The sequence below is a fragment of the Pinus tabuliformis genome, chromosome 1_2 (genome assembly GCF_031772625.1).
Source record: "Pinus tabuliformis cultivar Carrire ecotype Pingquan chromosome 1_2, CPIR1, whole genome shotgun sequence".
NCBI classification, from domain to species: Eukaryota; Viridiplantae; Streptophyta; class Pinopsida; order Pinales; family Pinaceae; genus Pinus; species Pinus tabuliformis.
The window spans coordinates 357,201,552-357,224,683 of NC_142298.1; the positions used below are offsets into that span (position 1 = coordinate 357,201,552).

General features: G+C 41.6%; 1 protein-coding gene across 4 annotated transcripts in view; it reads right to left on the bottom strand.

Annotated features, from left to right (window-relative positions):
* Positions 1-22,854, bottom strand: part of LOC149205841 (kihadalactone A synthase LFS-like) — a 406,192-nt gene extending 383,338 nt beyond the window's left edge. For 3 of the 4 annotated variants that reach the window (XR_016252495.1, XM_089395180.1, XM_089395182.1), the window contains exons 1-2: positions 22,632-22,854; positions 22,330-22,525 (exon numbers count right to left, since the gene is read on the bottom strand). Coding sequence is in view for 3 of the 4 variants with exons in the window: in XM_089395180.1 (XP_089251306.1) it covers positions 22,330-22,525; positions 22,632-22,727 (292 nt within the window). In the remaining variant the exon portion in view is untranslated. The remainder of the gene's footprint in view (positions 1-22,329; positions 22,526-22,631) is intronic. The other variant, XM_089395181.1, reaches the window with a different exon arrangement.
* Between the last annotated feature and the right edge of the window lie 278 nt (positions 22,855-23,132).

Consider the following 23,132-nt stretch of genomic DNA (forward strand, 5'->3'; position numbering starts at 1 on the left):
TCACCATCTCCCACACCACACTCCTATTCCAACTTGTCCTCCTGGTCACTGTCTGAAAAGACCTCAATATAATGTGCTTTCCAGCAATGCACCGATGGCCTAGTGCCCAGGGCTCCCTGCATGTGAAGCACAACTTCCTCCTCCTGAGGTCCTTCCGTGTCTCATCATCCAACTGCCCCCGCCCCTGTGTGGTCCTCTATGGTGGAGGTCTAGTGTCATGCCCGTTCTGTGGGAAAGGGGTTAGTGCAGGAAAAGGCACACTAATCTTGGGGATGGCCCCCTGTAGATCTTTAGTGCACAAAACTGCCTCCTGCAAGTGGAAAGTTTTGAATCTAACACATCAATAATCCCTACTGCATTATCTGGTTTAATATCTCCTACTTGTTCTTTCCATTAACAAGTTATTTATCAATATAAATACCGAAATAAACACAAATGCAGCCTTCACACATATACATATCAACAACTGAAATAACTGAGACAACACAAGGGACACCGTTATTTTTGGACAATCGTCCCGGAAAAACCCAATGCGGGAAAACCAATGCAACAGATGAGGGTTTTATTATTATGCAATTTTCTAAATACAACTAGGGCGCTAGAATTGGCTCACCCTTTAGAGATTTTCCTTGGCAGAAGTACCTTGCTCCGAAGACAAATATTCCGGCTGATCAGCAACCGAATGATTAGCCCCACAGTGACTTCGATTACTCCTCAGTTGAACAGCGAAAGCTGCTCCAAGCTTCTCTCTGGAGCTGCGTCACCCTCTATGGCTCTGCGTCTACCTCACAACTCTCAGTCTGCCCCACGAAAACACCACAGCGCAATTCTTTTTCCCAGCGTCAGCTCTGCTAGCCTCTACGTCTGCCTGCATCAGCTCTGTGTTAGCTTCTCAGCCTCTTGCGTCCTCAGGGCTAGCCCTCCAAGCCTCTGCATCAGCTCTGGTTGTTACGTCAGCTCAGGCTGCCTCTGCGCTCTCTCCGACACTCTCTTTGCCTCTCTGTTATGTATTCTCGGCCTTCTACTGAACTTCCCCTCACTGCAACAGATCACTAACTCAATTTCTCAACAAACCCTACCCCAGAAAATCGAATTGATTGATCAAACTTGGTGTATCTCCAACTGACCCTCAAGCCTCCTCTTATACTTTTCCTGTTGACGATTCAACGACCGAGATTAAGTCCCTAATCAACGGCTAAGATTAGATCTGGCTTGATTCTCGTTATTTAAAACTTTCTCATCCATATTATATTAATACACATTAATATTTTAATTTTCCTAAGTTTATACTTAAAAACCCCATTAGAAATATTAATTATTTTAATGTCTCTCCATCCGAGTGGAATTTCCCCAAACGATTTATGGGTCTTGGAGATCTCGTGTGCCTTAGCCTCTCCACCAGTTTTCATGGCTAGAGCACATCTGATGTTACCAAAAATCGACACTCCCTCTTAGCAAGGAATGTGCTCTAGTAATGTTTCACCATAGAAACATCACACTGATCTTTTGCATCGGTACCTGTGCTGATGCTTGGCCTGCTGCCTCACATCCCCTGCATTGTTGCTTCCTGTACTGCTGCCCATGACACTGCCACTGCTACATCTGTACTGCAGCTCCCTCTCAATATGCTACATCATGTTGCCCATAGCACTGCCATTGCTAACTGCTGCACTACAACTCAAATACCGAAAGTAAGTAACTGACTTCACCCAAACACTAACATCCTGGTCAGTCTGGAAGCCTCGTGATGCCAAAGCTACCTCTGCTGCTATCATGTGCATCCCCTGCTGCCACTGCGCTACTGCAAACACCTTTGTGCCTCTCGCATTGCTGCAACCTCCACTGCACTGCCTCAGATTTCTGCACTTTAGCCCTGCCTTGCTACTCCATCACACCTTGCTCCATCTGACACCTGTCATCATGCTACTATCGTTAAGGGCTCCCGTAGCCGGATGTGATCCAAGAGTTTGGGCACCTCAAGGATCCAACCCCTAGTATGTAATCCTCCTGACTACAAGTCGATGTCTCCCCACCTATTTTCTAGAGGCGCATGAGCACTCATGGCACAATCTCCATCAGTCTCGACCTCTTTCTCCGCCTTAGTTGAAGCTGCCTTTGAATCGAAAGCTTCTCCCTTGCCTTTCTTCCTGGGACACTGGGACGCATAATGACCCAGCTCCCCACAATTGAAGCACTTGACCTTGGAGATATCCTTCTTCTTCCTCTTCCCTTGCTGTCCCGCAGATGCTAGAGCCGCATCCTCCTCCTCCTCTTTCTTGACTCGAACTCCCTTACCACTACTCCCCACCTTGGTCATCCTCCTGATCTCTTCCTGTCGAAGAGCTGCCCACATCTCCTCCCAACCAGGAAGAGTAGCCCTGCCCAAAATACTTTGGACAAATGTCTCCCACTCCTCAGAGACTACATTCAGGGCAGTCCTGACCAGTGTTGCAAGAAACGTCCCCCCCCCGGATCAAAGCCCGATCCGTGATCCGTACAGATGCGTGGGTGAACCGCCCTCCGAAACGCGTTTCGGAAAAAACAAAATGCAGATCGGGCTAATAAATACGATTCCTGCCAATTTCGGAATCGTACGGTCGATCCACATTTCGCACAACGGTTCGGTCGTACGAAGCGCGACGCTTCTGGGTCTGATCCGTACATATCGCAACTGCTTTGCCGAGCATCGGCGATTTGCTTTTTTTTTCCTTGGTTGGGGGTGGGTCCACCTTGGGTTAGGGTGAGGAGTGAAGGGATTTAACACCCTTTCATCTCTCATTTGCTCACTTTTATTTTATGAGAGCTTGGAGAAGAGAGGAGAAAGAGAGGAGAAGAGAGGAGAGCTTGGAGGAGTGAAGGAGGAGGAGCTAGGAGAAGGAGGAGGAGCTTGGAGGACTTCCATCTACAAGAGCTAAAGAGGTAAGTGCAAACCCCAAACTCCCTCATTTTTTTGACATTGTTTTTTGTATTTTTCTCCTCCCTCTCCTACTCTTTCCCATTCTTTCTACTTGCTCATTTAATTGCAAGTTGTCCACCACCTATATCCATATTCCAAGATGGTGTTTTTTTGGCTTCTATGTATCATTCCACTTTTGGTTTTAATGATGGCAAGGGGGAGTAGGAATAGAAGGGAAGAAGAACAAGAGGATAGTGGTCCCAATATGAGTGACCCAATGTATGATGAGGAGGAAGGGTTTGAAGAGGAAGGGGATGAAGTTGAACCTGAAGGGAACACTGAAACACTAGAGGGGAAAGTTGCATTAACACCCTTGTGGAACTATGTGACCAAACTTGAAGGGGGAAAGGGTGGTGGAAGCTACAAATTTTTGTGCCCTCATGGTTGTCATGGAGGAAAACCATTTAGTGGTTCATATACCCGTGTGAGGAGGCATCTTTGTGGGGTGATGGACAGTGATGAAAAAAAGGGTGTTGTGGGCATACAAATTTACCCAAACATTTCAACTGAACAAAGAAGAAAATACATCCAAATAGAGGAGGTTGCACAACAAAAAAGCAAGAAACAAAAAACTTGTTTTGAATCAAGTGCAACCTCTAGATTTGGTATCTCATCTCCTCATGGTACTTCTGGAAGCTCTGGAGGTAAAAGAACAATAGGGGATTTCCTAAATGTTGCTAGGAGGGATGATGTGGATGGAAAGATAGTCCAATTTCTTTGTGCTTGTGGTGTACCATTCAATGTGCTTCGCTCTCCCTATTGGCATGAAATGGTAAAGGCCATCAATGAAGCCCAAAAGGATACAAGTCCCCCAACTATGAGAAAGCTAGAACAATGTTATTAGAAAGAGAAAAGGCAAAGTTTCAAAGAGCTTTGACACGTTTTACAAATGAGTGGGTAGATTGTGGGGTATCCATTGTATCAGATGAGTGGACAAATATTAGAAACCAACATTTGGTAAATGTTCTTGGTGTTTCTGCTAGTGGTGTAGTATTTATTACATGTCATGACTCCTCCTCCATCAGTGCATCTTCCCAAAACATTGCAGATCTCCTATTGAAATCAATCAGAGATGTTGGTCTGAATAATGTGGTTCAAGTGATCACAAATAATGCAGCAAATTGTAAGGCAGTAGGAAAATTTATTGAGCATACTCATCCACACATCTTTTGGTCTGGGTACCTAGTTCACACATTGAACCTTTTGATGCATGATATTGTGAAGCATAAAGAATGTGGGTGGATTAATGAGCTTTACAGGAGAGGGAAGCAACTCATTAAATTCATCACAGGGCATACAAGGGTAAACTACTTCTATGGCACTTACTCCAAGCTGCAGTTGCTTAAACTTGCAAAAACAAGATTTGTCAATTATTACCTCACCTTTAGGCGGCTAGTGAAGGTGAGACAAGCTTTAACTAATATGGTGTGTGTTGAATCATGGGAGGAAATTAACACTAATAGAGATGGTGCTAATGTAGCCAAGGACACTATTCTTGACATGTACTTTTGGTCACAGGTTAAATATGTTTTGCAATTCACTAAACCAATTTATTACATGATCAAGTTTGGAGATTCAGATCGACCAATAATTGGGGAGGTGTATGAGCAAATGGATAGCATGTTGGGGCAGATTAAAGACATTGTTGAGCCTAGAGATATCACCTTGTACAATTATATTCGTGCAAAGGTGGGAAACCAATGGGAAATGCTAAATTTTCCATTGCATGCATTAGCAAATGTTTTGACACCTAAATACTATCATCCATCATGGCTTTCAACACCAACACCTAGGGGGGAAAGCAGGAGAAAACCACACCAAGATCAATAGGTTCACAAAAAATATATGATTGCATTGAGTAAATTAGTCCCTGATGAGGAGGAGGCTGCCATGGTACGGAGACAATTGAGCAACTATACGCTTTAGCACTGGTCCATTTGGGAGCATGCACGCAATTAGAGATCGAGAGACTTTTTCTTCTCTTAAGTAGTGGAACATGCATGGAGGTGCTACTCCACTTCTACAGACTTTGGCATTGCGGGTGCTATCACAAGTGGTAAACACTTCTTCTGCAGAGAGGTGTTGGAGCTCTTATTCTTTCATCCACAGTGTTAAAAGGAACAGGTTGAGTTTAGACCAGACAGAGAGCTTGGTTTATGTTCATTACAACTTGCGATTGTTGTCCCATTACTGTGATGATGCAAAGACTAATAAAGAACTTAAGATTTGGGACAGGAATCCAGAGGAGCCCAATTTGGAGGATGGAGTGTTGCAATTAGAGCAATTAGAGGATGCTCTTATCCAGGTATGTCCATTGTGGTATGAATTTTTCTTATAAAGCATTCCTCTAATTCTTGTTTTTAATTTTTTTTGTTAACTAGTGGCTTATTTTGGTATAAATTTTTTGAGCAATTCCAGGATGATGATGATCGAGTTGAGATGCCAACCCCATCTGGTCCCTTAGTTCCCAAGTTCCATGGTTCAACGCCAACAGCAGGGGGTTCGTCTTCTTCAGTTTCAGTGCCACAACTTCCACAGGCACCATCTTCTTCATTGCCACCACGTGGAGGCCCGCCGCCACGTTCTCTTCGAGCTGGAAGGAGGAGAGATTAGTAGATATATTCACAATTTACTACTTTTGTCATAGATTAATCATTAGACTTGTAGGCTTGTGAATTTGAACCTTTTTGTCTTCGCTGTCACCAAGTGACCTATTTTGTAAACATTATTATTTGAATTTTGGACATGATAAATGTTGACAGTTTCTCACTTGCTCGATAAATCATAATATGCTCTATGTTTTATGTTTTATAATATGCTTAAAAATTTCATGTATGTTTGTAATTGCTAGAATATAGATGGTTTATGCTCGAATAATTAATCATTGATGTACATACTACAATGGAATCATGGATGCCATATCTATCTTGATTTATGTAAAAATATGCATGTTTTCATGTCTTTTACAACTAATTTGATATTTGGGATGTTTGTTTTGAATATAAATGCAAAAATATATATATATAGTAGACGCTTCCGAGATGCTTCACTTCCTAGATTTTTGGAAAATGACACTTCTGCGTCCCCGCTTCCAAAAAACGTCCCCGTTTTGTCCCCGCTTCATGCAACATTGGTCCCGACCATAAATTCTGGATCCGGTGTAGCCCAACGAAAGTAAGTTGGTCGCGAATCTCCGGCAACCTGAGAAGGAATGGATCTATCTGATCTCCCTTATGCATCTGATATGACCTCAATTGATTCTCCAATAGCATCTTTTGCTGCACAGAAGAGCCCTGGTATAAGGTGGTCAGGGTGTCCCACATCTCCTTTGTTGTGTTCTTCTCAGCAATATGTGGTATGACATGATCTTTGACCCCGTCTAGGATCATGCACTTCGCCCTCGCCATCGCCTCCTCATACTTCTCATTCTCAACTAGGTCAACTGGGATAGCCACTACTTTCAAGGCAAAGTCCTTGATGTAATGTCGATCTAGGACTGCCAGGATCCTGGCCTTCCAGATGACAAAGTTGGAAGCCCCGTCCAACCTGTCCTGATCCCTCAGTCCATTCACTGCCATTTCAGCTCCTCTTCTGGACTCCCTCTGAGTCTCGACTCCCCTCCTGGAAATCTCCCTCTGAGTCCTGATTTCCCTCCTGGAAATCCTCTGGCCAATTGTCGAACCGCTCCTCTCTAATCCTCCTTGCAATTGCAACTTGGATCTGGATTTTTTGGCTAGAAATCTGTCGAGGTAGTGATTCCCTCTACCTTGGTTCCGTCTCCTTAGACATTGTTCTGTATCGACAGAAACAGCGTCCCACCATCTCCTCAAATCACAATCTACCCACAGCTCCCCAAGCCCTGGGAACTGAAGAAACTGAGCCTTTCAGGCTCTGCGTAATCCTGGCAAAGGCTGAATATGCTCCTCCGGCCAACTATATCAGTCCTACCTAGATGAACAAGATGACGTGGTTCTTCGTGAGCCTCTTTTTCCTCTCTCTGCCTCTGTGTTGGCCCTTCCCTTGGCTCAAAATGATGACGCAGGCTCTGCATCACTTCTTCTCTTGCTGCTTCTGCTCTAGAACAACGTTGTCTCTCGGGATAGCTGCTTCTGCTGCAAATTTTCAGATTTCTGCTGGTGTCTTCAGTCCTCCTGTGATCTGCAATCGCTTTGATACCATGTGGAAATTTATGAATCTAACACATCAGAAATCCCTACTGCATTATCTGGTTTATTATCTCCTACTTGTTCTTTCCATTAACAATTTATTTATTAATATAAATACCGAAATAAACACAAATGCAGCCTTCACACATATACAGATCAACAACTGAAATAACTCAGACAACACAAGGGACACCGTTACTTTTGGACAATCGTTCCCGGAAAAACCCAATGCGGGAAAATTGGTGCAACAGATGAGGGTTTTATTATTACGCAGTTTTCTGAATACAACTAGGGTGCCAAAAATGGCTCACCCTTTAGAGGTTTTCCTTGGCAGGAGTACCTTGCTCCAGAGACAAATATTCCGGCTAATCAGCAACCAGATGATTAGCCCCATAGTGACTTCGATTGTTCCTCAGCTGGACAGCGAAAGCTGCTCCAAGCTTCTCTCTGGAACTGCGTCACCCTCCAGCGTCTGCGTCACCCTCTACGGCTCTATGTCTGCCTCACAGCTCTTAGTCTACCCCACAAAAACACCACAACGCAGCTCTTTCTGCCCAGTGTCAACTCTGCTAGCCTCTGCGTCAGCTTCTCGGCCTCCTACGTCCTCAGCGCTGGCCCTCCAAGCCTCTGCGTCAGCTCTCGCTGTCTCTGCGTCAGCCCAAGCTATCTCTACGTTGTCTCTCTGGCACTCTCTCTGCCTCTCTGCTATGTATTCTCGGCCTTCTGCCGAACTGCCCCTCGCTGCAACAAATCACTAACTTGATTTCTCAGCAAACCCTCCTCCAGAAAATCGAATTCACTGATCAAACTTGATGTATCTCCAACTGACCCTCAAGCCTCCTCTTATACTTTTCCTGTTGACGATTCAACGGTCGAGATTAAGTCCCTAATCAACAGCTAATATTAGATTTGGCTTGAACCTCGTTATTTAGAACTCTCACCCATATTATATTGATACACATTAATATTTTAATTTTCCTAAGTTTATACTTAGGAACCCCATTAAAAATATTAGTTATTTTAATATCTCTCCATCCTAGTGGAATTTCCCCAAACGATTTATGGGGCTTGGAGATCTCATGTGCCTTAGCCTCTCCACCAATTTTCATGGCTAGAGCACATCCGATGCTACCAAAAATCAACATTGCAGCGTGGAGGGTATGCATGACTTTACCAATCCACGCAGGGGCTCAAGTAAGCCCTCAATGAAGGTGTATACCCTCTAAGCCTCTAATAGAAGCAGAACCATCACTAACACTCGCAGAAACTCTGAAATGTACTGTTCTGGATTGCCTGTCTGACGCAGTTGGGTCAACTCCCTGAAATGGGCCTCTTGATCCCTCTGGTCAAAACATTCCACCACTCTCCTGGTGAAATCCTCATAAGAAGTTGCATTGGCATGCCCTATGGTGGCCAAGCCATGAAACCACCAATCAAGGGCTTCCCCATCCATGTGCAGCGTGACCATCTTGATGGCTTCCTGTTCTATCATCCGATTGAGTTGGAAGTAGGTGTCCATCTTCTCAACCCAAGCCCTAGCAGTGCACTTGGCAGTGCCATCAAATGTAGGGAAGTACATCCCCCCTATGGTCCTCTACAACTCATAGTTCTGTGTACCCTGTCCTCCATAGCCCTTGCTCTTCTCACTTTGCTTAAGCTTGCAGAAATCTCTAAAAGAGAGTGCTTCCCTGAAGTTTGCATCCATAGATTGCCACTCTCTGAAATGATCTCCCATTTGTGTGGGGTCTTCACCCCTTGCTGGATCGATTTGTGCCACTAGTACGAAAGAGGGCAATGTGGCTCGAGTTGGCCCATTAGCCGATGGGTGTTCTGTTGCTGGTGAGGGGTGATCAAATGGTTGGGAGGCTCCAGAAGTTTCCCCAAATAGAAACCCTCTAAGAGTGGTCCTCTCTCTATTCTGCAACTTTATCTCCTCCAGCATCTCTTTCTGGCCCTTGGCTAAGTCATTCAAAGCCCTCAAGAGGCAGTCGAAAGCCATCTCTTCCCTGCTCTTGGGTTCCATCATGTCTTCCTCTTCTACCACTGGTTTCCCTTTGTCCTCCGTGTCTGGGGTAATCTCCAGCTCTCTTTCTCTGCTCCGGTACCTTTGCCTTCTGTATGTGATTACGCTAGTCCCCTTCTCTCATAGGAGAAAATCCCCACAGCTGAGTCAAAAACTAGGCTCTGATACCACTGTAATGTTCCTAAGTAGGAATACAAGTGCTATACAAGCATACAATCAGTTCTGCAAATATAAAAACGAAATAGATACTAAGCACCCATGGAAATGCTGGAAATAATGAATTGTTGAGCCATTTTATTACTTCTGGAAGAGCAAAATACAATAGTAAATAGAATGGTGCACCTGGGCTTGTCCATTACCCATGGTGAGCAATAGTTGAACTAATGGCTGCTACAACTGCTGCACCAATTTGCACTGTGCTGCCTAGAAAACTGCTCTTTCTGCTGACTTTGAATGGTTGGAAACACCACTTCCCATGCTCAGAAAATTATGAGATTCGAGCTCCTGACTCCTTGGCCTAAACCCAGAAAAACCCACGAAGGAATTTAGCTGGTTCAGACTTTTAAAATTCGACCCCCAAGGAGCCCAACTTCCGCTGCAACTACAAAACTCAGTCTGTTGGATTCTGACTGTAAAACCTCCTGGAAAGTGTCCAAAAGTGCTAGGTCGATCCCTCCTACAAATCCCCTGACTTCCCGGATGAGTTTTTGGGTTGTAGCTCTTGCCCCCAAGTCCCACGAAATTGTTGGACTGGCCCTCTGCGTTGTCTCCCAGGCCTGGAATTCAAACTGTTGGGTTGCTAGCTTCTTTGGCTCCAAAACTCTCAAGAAATGTTGGCCTAATGTTGCTCTTCAGATTCCTTGGCTCTCCCAGTAAATGGTTGATCTATTGTTGCTCAAACTCCTTCAGTGTATTCTCTTGGTGGCCCAGAAATATGCATTTCCTATGTGTGGCTAAATGATGGTGTTGTAGCAAACTCTCGAATCTCCTGAAAACGTTGATGGAACTGCCTTCCTAGGGAGGGCACTCAAGGTCCCCTGAAGGTAAGGTTGAATCTCCCACTTGAGAGATTCGTGGCTAAACAGCGAGTTGACTCAGCTAAGCAGCAGAGCAAACAATCAAGTAAATTCGATTTGCAAGGTGAATGAATGATGCAAATGAGAGCCTCCTCCTCCTTTTGTCTTCGTGGGCCTTCCTTGCCTCATGTGGGCCCCTCCATTCAACATTTTGAATTCCCTCCAAGCCATTTGAATGGCCGAGTTTGAATTCCCACGTGGGTGGTCCCCACCTTCCACTAGCAACCAGATTAAACTGAAATTTCTCCTAAGTCCCTAAGTCGAAACTGTTGGGTCCTTTTCCTTAGCCAAAAATGTGCAAAATTGTGTAGAGACACCCTGTTAGAAATGTGTTTGAGAAGGGACATGAAATGGGATGCTGTTTTTTTCTCACTATATGCACATTTTTGCAAAATCCAAAGTAGATATACAACTAGCCAAGTAGCGGAGGTTCTCATGAAGGAAATTCACAAGCTCTAGGGTTTTCATAGGGTGATAATAAGTGATAGAGACCCCAAATTTACAGACAATTTTTGGTAGGAGCTCTGGAAGTTAAGTGGAACTGCCCTTGCTATGATTTTTTCCTACCAACCCCAAAGCGTAAATCTTGAGGGTTTTCTTTGTTGCTATGCTCCAAACAAACAATCCCATTGGCTAAAATAGATTATACTAGTGGAGTGGTACTATAATACAATAACTCACAATGCCATTGAGATGACTCCATTCGAGATTGTTGACACCTAATTAGAGGGATTGGGTGTACAGCTGTAATTAATGTAAATAAATAATAGAGAAGATAGAGAGTCATCGGGAGATGAACCGAACAGTCACTCCCTCTTGTATATAATAATGAACAACCTGAATGAATAAAATGAGTTTTGATTTGAGGAGTTACCTCCTGGTCTGACATGGTATCAGAGCAGGCGCCATTTTTTGGCTTCCTTTTTAATTTGTAACTCCTATTCTGTTTTGCCTTTGTTTTGCATCTTTTGCAGGCTGACATCTCTGTCAAATCCCTGCGAAATCTCATTTATCGTTTAATACATTCGTTGAAGTGTGTTGCATTGGAGCTAGTTGTTGAAGCCGAAGGTGCTATAATGACTTGGATTTCCTCCTGCTCTGAGTATGGTATATATACCCTTTCGCATTGAAGAACCATATATCCTTTTTTGTATTCACATATATCCTTTTTTATATTCCCTTGAGCCGGATCTCAAGTATTATAAACCCATATATATAAATATCGTCGGGTCCGCTTTTTAATCGTATAACGCAAATCTCTTGCCCCGATCAATACCGCTGCCTGGTTGCGATGTGATCATACCCTTCACTAAACCCGCTCGGACATAGTTCCCGAGGTTTCACTTTATCTGGGTTGTTCTCCACTGTTGATCTCAACCTCCAGATCCGACGACTGACATTGATTTCGTGGGGGACCACTTGCACGGCGGTTACCCACCCAAAAAGTGCCTTTTAATCTCCACCATTGATCATCACCTCAAAATCCGACGGTTTATAGCGATTTCGGGTGCATTAGTTGCACGAGAGTTACCCGCCCGATACAAGCGGTTTTTCTCTCTCCCCTAGTTGCTACGTGTCAATCGCTTCGGGCGTTGCCCTCTCAATACCACTTACCATTTTTTATTTGCCCGAAATCCCACTTGTAACCCGAAATCCGCCTTTAGCCGTGGTTATCGCCCCGACTTGTTTTGCTTGCGATAACCGTTGATCGCTTACCATCGACAACCCTCCTCCGTTCATCTCCTCCACTCATCTCCATTGTTCATCTCTTAACATCGTTCATCTCTCCACCGTTCATCTCTTAAATGACAAACTCTATACGAGTGAAAGAAGGCGATACCAAGTTGAACATTGTTGGTATAACGATATGCATTCAATCATATCTATTGTGGGAATCTGTGTTGCATGGGTACCCGCACCCGGGGGTGGGGTTCTCGAACCCGTCCCGGGTTCCCGCACCCAAGTATCGGATTCGGGTACGGGTTCTTCCCAGACGAACCCAGAAGAACCGGGTTCTTCCATGAAGAACCGGGTTCTTCAAAAAAAAAAATTGGGTTCTTTTCCTTTAACGGGTTCTTGGGTTCTTGGGTTCTTCGGGTGCTTGGGTTCTTGGGTTCTTCGGGTTCTTCGGGTGCTTGGGTTCTTGGGTTCTTCGGGTTCTTCGGGTTCTTCATAAAAAAACTATATTAAAAATTTAATTTTCAAATAATTTTTTTTATTGAAATTTAATAAATAACTTATAACAAAGGTAAACTTAAGAAACCCTAAATCTATTAATTCTTGAGTCTTTACACAAGCAAATATACTGATACCATGATACGTGATTATTCTTGGAACAAACATCGTGATACTGATCACTGATTTGAGGCTTGAGCCGTCCCCGTTTACCATTTCCGGTGGCAGTGGGCAGCTTCAGCAGCAGTGGGCAGTGGGTAGCTTCAGCGGCAGTGGACAGAGCAGCTTCAACGGCAGTGGACCGTGGTATTTACAAGTTTTCCTTTGCAATTTTATTATTTCAATTTTCCTTAAAAGTTTAAAACCAAAAACCCAGGCCTGTAGACCCGTGTTCTCTGTTCTCTGTAGACCCGTGTTCTCATTTCCAAAGATTACTGTTTCCAAAGACTGTCTTTGTTCACATGCCTTAGCATTGCTCTGTGGGCATGACACGTTGCTCAAGGGTAATTACTAATGAATCATTGTAAAAATTTATCTACAGTGATAAGTTTTTCAAAACTTATGCGCCACACAGTATTATGAAATCATATATGATTATGATATCTCAATATTATAAAAGGAACATTATGGGTGTACAATCCCACAAGCAGAATATCATATCATATTGCCTGTAGCTTTGTGGAAATATTTAATAAGGTGATGACCATAGTTGGAAAAAAAAGGGTAGCTGTTTGCACATTCATGAGTCCCTTCCTGCCGCAGGAGACTATTATGATCAGTCTCTCCATTATTCTTATGCTATAAAAACAATTTCAAAACTTATGCCCAAGGTTTGTTAGAGTCTCAATGTAAATTATGAATCTCCTGTATTTGTGGATCTTCAATGCCTTTAATATTATATGGCATCAAAACCAGAACTGGCAAAGAGACCTCTTACTCTGTAATTTGAGCCTGTAGATTCTTGTAAATCAATTTGGAATGAATTTAATAATTTATGAAACATTCATTCCCGAGCCAAATAAGTTAATAACTTAATAACCATCAAATTATAAACTATAAATGCACACATACAGGTTCAGACATTTTCGGTCAAATAGAAAGTAGGATTGAGAGTCGAGACCAGCCATAAGCTGTAATCAGCTGATGCTGTTAAATGGCGAAGGGCTATTTTGGACAATGGCTAAATTAAGTATCAAAATCTGCCAATTTCTCACAGCATTCTGATAACATCATGTTAAGATTAAAACTAGGAAAATATGCCTAAATGAATAAGCGTGTTTTGTGGAAGGGTAAGGCTACCACTGTTTTAACTTTTAACTTTTTGGGATTGCTTTACCACAGAGCACACCATGCATGGGGCATTTCCTTCTAATGATGTGCATGTTCAAATTTCATATATATTATTAATTATAAATTTATAATTTATAAAATATAATTATTAAAATTTAATATTATTATATTACCCGACGAACCCACGCACCCTGTTTCTAAAAATGCCGTCCCTGTACCCGTCCCCGTCCCCGTCCCCGTCCCCGCACCCACGTTTCCTGGCAACATAGGTGGGAATAGTTCTCACTGGCAAGGAGAACTATCCTGAGTGGTCCCGGAAGATAAAACACACTCATTTTTAATGAGCTATGGAAAGGAGTGTATGTTGGAGAAGGAGACGAAGCGCCAGAACAACCTACCTCAGACAAGGAGCTCACAATTTGGGAAAATAAGAATAGCAAGGCCTATGCATTGATTGCAGCATCCATAAGCGAAGAGGTGAGTCGACATGTTTTGCCATTTTCAAATGCTTTCAAAGCCTTACAAAAGTTGAAAGAACTCTATGACTCGCACTCTGCACTTGAAGTTGTTCAACTCATGATTAAACTCTTCACCCTTGAATTACAAAATAATGATCCTCTTGCCCTTACATCCGAAGTAAAATCTATAATGCATGATATCAAAGTCACTAAGGTTGAAATGGATATTCCTCTGATCGCTTTTCTCAAGGCAATTTATCCTACTTACTCCAATTATCTTGAGTCATTGCAAGCAAATGGAAATCTCAAAGATATTACCTTTGACTCCCTTGTGAAAAAATTTAGTGAAAGAGAGAAAGCTTTTGGAAGAAGACAGCCCCTGAATCTTTTGAAGAGGCTGTGTGCCTTGCTCATAAAGAAAAGAATCTTGCCCAAGATTCTTCCAGAGGAAGAGGTGGTCGAAGAGGAAGAGGAAGATATTTCAGAGGCAGGGGGGCAGACACTCTCAAGGAGAAAAGTCAAATTTGCACTGCATACGCTGCAAAAGAAATGGATCACATGATGCCTCCACATGCAAGTTACCTTGGGACAAAATTGAGCAGCAAAGAAACCAACCCAAAGGTAAAACTAATGACACAAACAAAGGTAAAGCACCTGAATCCACTCATTATGTTGTGGCACAATGTAATATTGGAGTAAATGAAGACTTATTTAATGCTTCCCTTGCTTCTTCAAAAAATGATTGCTTGCTTGATTCAGGAGCAACTTGCCACATGACTCATAGAAAAGATTTTTTTGAAGAATTCACTGACAATGTTGATGGAGCAGTATATTTTGCAGACCAATCAAAACTCAAGCCATCAGGGCTTGGCACAATCAGGCTTCAATTGCCTGGTCTTCCAAACTTTCTTCTGCTCAAGTTCTATATCTCCCACAGCTGAGGAGAAACTTGTTGTCTGGTCCACATCTGCCAACAAGGTCACTCCATTCATATGTTTGATGGCAAGCTTGAGGTGAGAAAAGCATCTAACCACTCACTTGTCATGACGGGGATAGAAGAAGAAAGGCTTCTCAAGCTTCAAGGTACCTTTGCTCGTGTACAACATTTCTCATACAATTCTCATTATGAAGAAGGTACACTTCCATCAAGTTTATTATGGCATGCTAGATTTGGACATTTGAACTATGACAGCCTCCGCTTGTTGAAGAAAAATGGTGTTTCTGGTTTGCCTACAATTCCTAAGAAGCTTAAGCAATGTGATGCTTGCATTCTAGGAAAGCATAGCAAACAGTCCTTTCATGATTCACACTCCATAGCACATAGAAAACTTGAACTCATTCATTCATATTTATGTGGTCCAATGCCTGTCTCTTCTGCAAATGGAAATAAATATATGATGACATTTATTGATGACTACACCGGAATGTGTTGGGTTTATTTATTGAAGAACAAATCTGATGCTTTTCAAACATTCAAGAACTTTCATACATGGATTGAAAATGATGCACAATCTCATATTGGCTCTATTCGCACTAATAATGGAAAAGAATACACTTCAAATGAATTTGAAAACTATCCTCGCCAACATGGGATCAAACATCAATCAACTGTGCCTTATAACCCCCAACAGAACGGTGTAGCTGAAAGAATAAATAGGACAATCTTAAATATGGTACGCTCCATGTTTTTCTTCAAAAATGTAAAAATGATGTTTTGGGCTGATGCAGTTCTATGTGTTGTATATATAAAGAATAGTTGTCCATCTAATGCTATCAAAAACAAGACTCCTTATGAAATGTGGTATGGGTACATTCCTTCGGTAAAGCATCTCAGGGTCTTTGGTTCCACCTGTTATGCCTTGATATCAAAGGTACATAGAAACAAACTTGGTGCAAGAAGTCCTAAGTGTATCTTCCTGGGGTATTCAAACACCTTCAAAGCATACTGCCTCTATGATGAAGTCAACCAAAATTTTGTTGTATCTAGAGATGTAATCTTTCTTGAATCATCCAAAACTAACAATGTTGTTGAAAGGAAACTTGATCGCTTGGATAGATTCACAAATACAAAATCATTTCAAGAATTTGATAATCATATTCCACATCTTGAAGGGGGGATTCCTATACTAAATCAACCTGTGGAATCTTCTTCTGAAGCACTCTCTCCCCTACATGAAACTCCAACAACGGATGATACTTAGAGTGATGTGATTGACAGAATTGGAAGACTCAATCTTGATTCAGTCCCAACTCAATCAACGGAGCAGTCTGGACCATCTGAGAAAGGTCCTCCAAACTCAAAGTGGCTGACAAAGACACTTGAATGTGTTCATCTTGATGAGGTTGGAAAGACAGGAACTAGAAATTCAAACCGGCAAAATGGAGGTGACGTAGATGACTCTGATTCACCTATTGATATGGATGTTTCTTATGATTGTGAATTGAATTTGTCTACGGACTTTGAACCAACTTCCTTCAAAGAAGCTGCTTCTCATGATGAATGGAAAGAAGCGATGCAAAAGGAGTATGATGCCCTGATAAAGAATGGCACTTGGAAGCTAGTTGATCCTCCATTGGGAACCAAACCAATTGGCTACAAGTGGGTCTACAAGAAAAAGTATAAAGCTGATGGCTCACTTGACAAGCACAAAGCCAGGCTTGTGGCAAAAGGTTTTGCACAGAAGGAAGGGGTCGATTATGAGGAGACTTTTTCCCCCACAACAAAATGGGCTACCATCCGGACACTCTTTGCTCTAGCAACTCAAAACGGTTGGAAATTCCATCAAATGGATGTAAAAACTGCTTTCTTGAATGGATATCTAAAAGAAATTGTTTTTATGTCCCAGCCTAAAGGATTTGCTGTGAAAGGACATGAACATAAAGTATGCAAACTTGTGAAATCCTTGTATGGCCTCAAACAAGCACCACAAGCCTGGTATGAAAAACTGACTAAGCATCTTCTGAAACTCAATTTCAAACATTATGATCTTGATGATGCAACTTTGTTTGTCAAGAAAGTTGGCAAAACAGTTGTATATCTTGTGGTATATGTAGATGATCTTTTGATGACAGGGAACAAGAAAACTACATTGCATCCATAAAGAAAGAATTGAAGAAAGGTTTTGAAATGACTGATTTGGGTTATGTTCATTACTATCTTGGTATTGAAGTAACTCAACATCTGAAGTCCATATTCCTTTATCAAAAGAAGTACATTGGAGATCTGTTTAACAGGTTTGGCATGACTCAATGCAATCCTATGACTACTCCAATGGAACAAAACTTAAAGCTCACATCCATTGAAGGAAAAGAATTTGAGGATGCAACAAAGTATAGACAACTTGTAGGAAGTCTCAACTACCTAACCACTACCAGACCAAACATTTCATTTGTTGTTGGAATCCTCTCCAAATTTATGCAAAAGCCTTGTGAGGGACATTGGTCTGCTGCAAAAAGAGTTCTAAAGTACTTGAAGGGAACTCAAGACACGGAATCAAGTATACACAGGTGGGCGACTTGATTGGATACTCTGATTCAGACTTTGATGGAGACAAAGAAACTGGGGTATCTGTTTCAGATTATGCTATGAGTCTTGGATCAGGAGTTGTCTCCTAGAGATCACGCAAACAATCAGTTCCAGTAGATTCCACAACAGAGGCAGAATATGTGGCAGCAGCTGAGGCAACAAAAGAAATTGTGTGGCTCAGGAAAATTCTTGAAGATTTGCAGGTAAAACAAGTACAATCGACTCCACTCATGATTGACAATACCTCTGCAATAAAGTTGGCCAAGAACCCAAAGTTCCATGATCGAACAAAGCACATCAATACTAAATATCATTTGATTCGACATCATGTTGAGGCCAAAACAATCCATCTCCGCCATTGTTCCACTAATAAGCAAATTGTAGACATCTTCACCAAAGCACTTGGAAGATAAAAGCTTGAAAGATTCAGAACGATGCTTGGACTCACCAACATCCCTTCAGATTAAGGGGGGAAAGTTGACACCTAATCAGAGGGATTAGGTGTATAGCTGTAATTAATGTAAATAAATAATAGAGAAGATAGAGAGTCATCGGGAGATGAACAGAACAATCACTCCCTCTTGTATATAATAATGAACAACTTGAATGAACAAAATGAGTTTTGATTTGAGGAGCTACCTCTTGGTCTGACAGAGATTCTCTATGGGTACCCACTCCTAGCATTGAATCTTACTTGGACGGCTATTCCAAGGTCTAGGAAGGTTATTCTTACCTTTAGCAAACTCAGGAGACTCCACAGGTACTAAAGAAAAACCTTCAAGTGGCTAAAAACAGGGTGATGTGACAAGTGAATCAGCATCACAGTGAGACACAATTCTCACTGCTCAATTGGTGATTGGGTTTGTCCGTGACTTCACCCTTACAAAAAAAGCATCTTCAAGATGAAATAGAATCAAAATTTAGCCCCAAAATTTTATCGGCCTTACATGATCTTTCTTGAGATTGGAGAAGTAGTTTATGAATAGGACTCGCCTTCCTCTTTGCATATTCAAAAGGTTTTCAATATCTCTTGCTTAAAGAAGGTCTTGCATAGAACATTCCAATACACAATGAACTTCTAGAATTCAATGAGGGGGGCAAGTTGATTCTTGAACATAATTTGTTCTTGACTACCACATTTGCTATCTTAGGAATAGGCCCTGTAGCCTAAAAATCTAGCAAGTCTTGTGATGGGATCTCACAAGACAAGAACTAGACCAAGGGACAACAATATGAGGTGTCGCCCAATGTCGCCACATCCACTACCTCCTTCTCTTTAGTGGAATTTCACCACAAGGAAGGCTTCCCTATATTAGGTCACTTGAGGATATATCTATTCCAAGAGAAAAGGTGACAAAATAGGCCAAAGAAGTATGTTTTTCTTAGGAACAAAGCTCAGCAAGCACAACTAGGCAATGTGCATCCTCCAAAAGGCCTAGTTAGGGAACAACGTGACCCAGGTGGTTAAAGAATAAGCAATGTTCACAGACTTATCTAGGATCACAAGGCCAAGAAAAGGATTACAATAGATGTATGCTTTCAATTTATGGCACAAGAAGCCTTCAACAAGCCTCAAGTTGAAGCCTAGTGTAAACTAGGGCTTTTCTAGGGCACAATTTAACTAGGGCAAAGGCTGTCAGCCCTAAAATGAAATTAGCCACGGAAAAACGTTGATTTTGAGGAAAATACCTCTAAACCAAGTGTTGACTCCCTCTACAAGGCAACACTCTCTACCTTAGTTGAAATTTATGCCCTAACCCTAGTTATCGGCTTAGGAGGCTGAAATTAAGGTTTGCGGTGAAAAAGAGTGAGTTTATAAAAAAATTTGGAGTGATCAACAATGTGACCAAGCCCATTGCCTTGACCTTTGGTAATGGAGGCTATGGGATTCCTAACTTAGGAGAAAATACTAAACCCTAGTAAGGAGTAAGGGAAATAGAAAATAGGAAAAATTATGTTTGTCAAAATTCTTCAAAGGAATTTCTTTTTAAATTATTAGGAAATTTTATCCTAGGACATTACACATCAACAAATTATGCTCCTTGTTGCTCCTTTAGTTGACTGGCATACCTGAATGACTCCTTTCAAACTTCACCAAAACCCCCCTTAGGTTGTAGAACCATTTTGGTATTGGTACTATGGTGTTTTCGGGAGGTTAATTTTTTCCGATGACCTATGTTCAATAGTGAAATGGGAAATATGATCTAACGCTCTCTCTTCTTAGCCCTTTGTCCATCTTTAGGGAGGATGCTATGCATATGGCCGACCCTATGTTGAGATGGGTATTCATTAGCCCTCTCACTTCGTTTCAACTATAGTCTACCATGTTTCAAAGCTAATTATCCACACACCAACTCTCACTTGTATTTCAGCTGCCTATATTCTATCTTTTGGCCATGGCCACTCTTTGTGAGAAGTTGGGTATTTATAAACCCACTCTCATCTTGGATTTGAGTTTCCTTCTAAGCTATGCTCTCTCAAGTGCATTTGTGTTGGGTATTTACACACCCAAACCAATGTTTTCAAGTTCACATAGTTGTGTTGAAGCTCTCAAATTATATTCAAGCTTTCTTCTTAGTTGTGCTCTCTCAAGCGTATCTATGTTGGGGATTTACACACCCACCACCCTGTTGTTTGTGAGCATTACCAATTGTGTTTGATCTCTTTTAGATATATGGAGCAGGGATTTCCTACTCTTATTTAAGCTACAACTAATATTATTAGAGTTGGATACTTCCATCTCTTTTCTCTTACAAGATGTTCCTTCCAACACTTCTTCAGAGGATAGATTAGTGGTACTATTCGTCTAGTAAATGTGCAACACGGATAAGATATGTCTTCCATCCCTTCTCCATTGGATGGGCAAGTTAGTGATGGTATTTTCCAATAGATGCACAATGCGGTGGAAACATTCTTTCAACAAACAAGTAGTTTAGAGATCACTTTCTTTCAACGGATGAGCAATTTAGAACTAATTTCTATGTTTCTTTCCACACTTTTTTCCCAAATGGGCAATTCGGTATCATAGTCTCCCAGATGATGAGTAGTTTCATGGTAGCATTCTTCTAGCACATTATTGGGTCCACTTTTGTATTGAGTTGAGTCATTACAAACCCACTCTCTTCTTCCAAGTATGACTAACTCTTCATTGAGTTGAGAATGCCCACTCACGTTTATATCCTCCCTCTCTTATATTTATGCCTCTTTACAGCACTTCTTTATCAAATGGACAGATCAAAGATCATATTCCCTCATATGATGAGCAATCCAATGGTGGCATTTCATCAAGAGTTGAGCAGTTCTATGTTCATGATGGTGGGGTATTCATAAACCCTTCTATGTTTGCATTGAGTTGGGTCAACGCAAACCCACTGTCATATTACAACTACAATGGTCTCTCTGCTGGATTGAGTATGCGCACTCCTTTTTATTTTATCCTCTTCCCCATCGTTCCATCTTCATATTAAGGGGGTGTGTTGAAATGATAGTAATTTTCACTTGTGGTTACTTGACATTATGGCTAAGTAGCATCATTATTGTATTCTTAGGTCATGGTTTAACTGCTGACCTAGTCAACATTATATTATATTATTCTAAGTGGCTTAGGCCAACACCAGGATTTATGTGGAACCATAACCCCTTTATGGAGGAAGGCACTGCACCTAATATGTTGTGTATAAATACATGCTTTATGAGTCTTTTGCATCATCTTGGCATCATTAGTGATTGATTCTTTTGCCTATTGGGAGCATATCTCTTGTTCTCTTGTTCACTTCTCTTTATGTGAGATCTTGTTCAAGGTTTATGTTTGATTAGGGTTTTCCAAAGTATTCATTGTAGATCCGCGATCTCTTTATTTTCCCACAAAATTCTGAACGGAAATTGCAAACTCCTTTTAGGAGTTGCTTTTTGTTCCACCTATTTAAATAAATAGAAGACCAAATTAAAAAACCTCCTACAAAAGTCTTCAACCAATGCAGAGGCCATTTTTCACAATCCAAAGAATACTTTCATAGACCACCTCACAAACAGAAAGAAACTAATAGCGGGTAAAGACATTGGATTTGGAGTGCACATAAAAGATAGGGCCTTGAATTCCCTTGTCATTTATAACCAACCAAAAAAAGAATGATCTTTTGAAGGGCCTAAAACTTTACACAACTTAGCCAATCTTGGAGAGGGTTCCTTCTGTGGATTTGGTTGCGTTAACTCAAGGAGAATACAACACTCTTCAACAAAACCCATAATTTTAGATTCAATTCATCAAACTTGAATATCCTAACTGCCTTTGAGGTAAAACTTTCTTGATCGCGATTCACTTATTAAACTTTCTTTATTGTCCCAATTTTGCAAGCTTCTTTGAATCTGACCTGCTCAAGTCTTAAATCTCTTTCGGAGCGTGCTCTTATTTGCAATTTCAATGGCTTTGGTGAAAGTTTGATGAATTAATGGACTGACTATTAAATCTATCATCAAATGAATTTTCTGTTTGTTACAGTACTAGAGATTTGTATTGTTTATTTTGGTAGTTTAGAACCTAAGCAATGGATTTAAAAGAGTGGTACCTGGTTCTAGGGAAGAACACGAGTTTTTATGAAACCTTGGTTTCCAGACCCAAGCCCTGCCACCCTGACAATTAAGGAGGTGTAGATTTCAAACCTTTAGATTGTTTGGATGGATCAAGCATCTGATCCATTAAGGGGGTGTAGCCTTTAAAATCCTTATTCTTCAACGCCTTCATCTTCTCTTCCAATGGAAGCTGGAAAAAGGTGCGGGATCGATCGAAGAGCTCCTCAAATAGCTCCTGCCTGATGCCATGGTTTATCACGTAGAAAAACCCACCGTCCAAGCAGGCCTGCCACCACTCGATTTGAACATCAACATGTCAGTGCATGATATATAAATTATATCAGATGAAATCAAATGCGATCACTGCAATCCCACAAAAGAAATGAGATGACCTGTCTGATTAAGGATGCAGAGTGTGCGAGGTCACAACTGGAGAGATCTATGGTAATTAAGCCTTTGCCACTCCCGACGTCTGCTGACACAGCCATTGTTGTGAAGCCGGGTTTTGCGTGTAGAGGAAAGGACGAGTGTTATAAATCTTCGTTGGATGTTTTGTGTATAGGCAGTCACTTCAGCAGTAGCTCTCGCTTGCGAGCTTTCAGTTTCGGATAGATAAATTTTTCTGTTTAATATATTTATATTTAGGGGAGTTGATAATTGGTTGAGTTATCTGCTCATAGTCTAAATCAAATTCGACTGGCTGCCATTATAAACCTGGTCAAATTCCGGCGGCTCCTATACTTCTAATTTTAAGATATGGAGTGGGGAACCAGTGTTCAAGTTTGAACACATCACAGCGCTTCCAAAGCCCTTTAGCGTCTGAGAAGTGATCAGCAAAATTGACCAGTGAAAAGAAATTTAAATTTTGATTTTTACAAGTTTAAAAAAAAAAT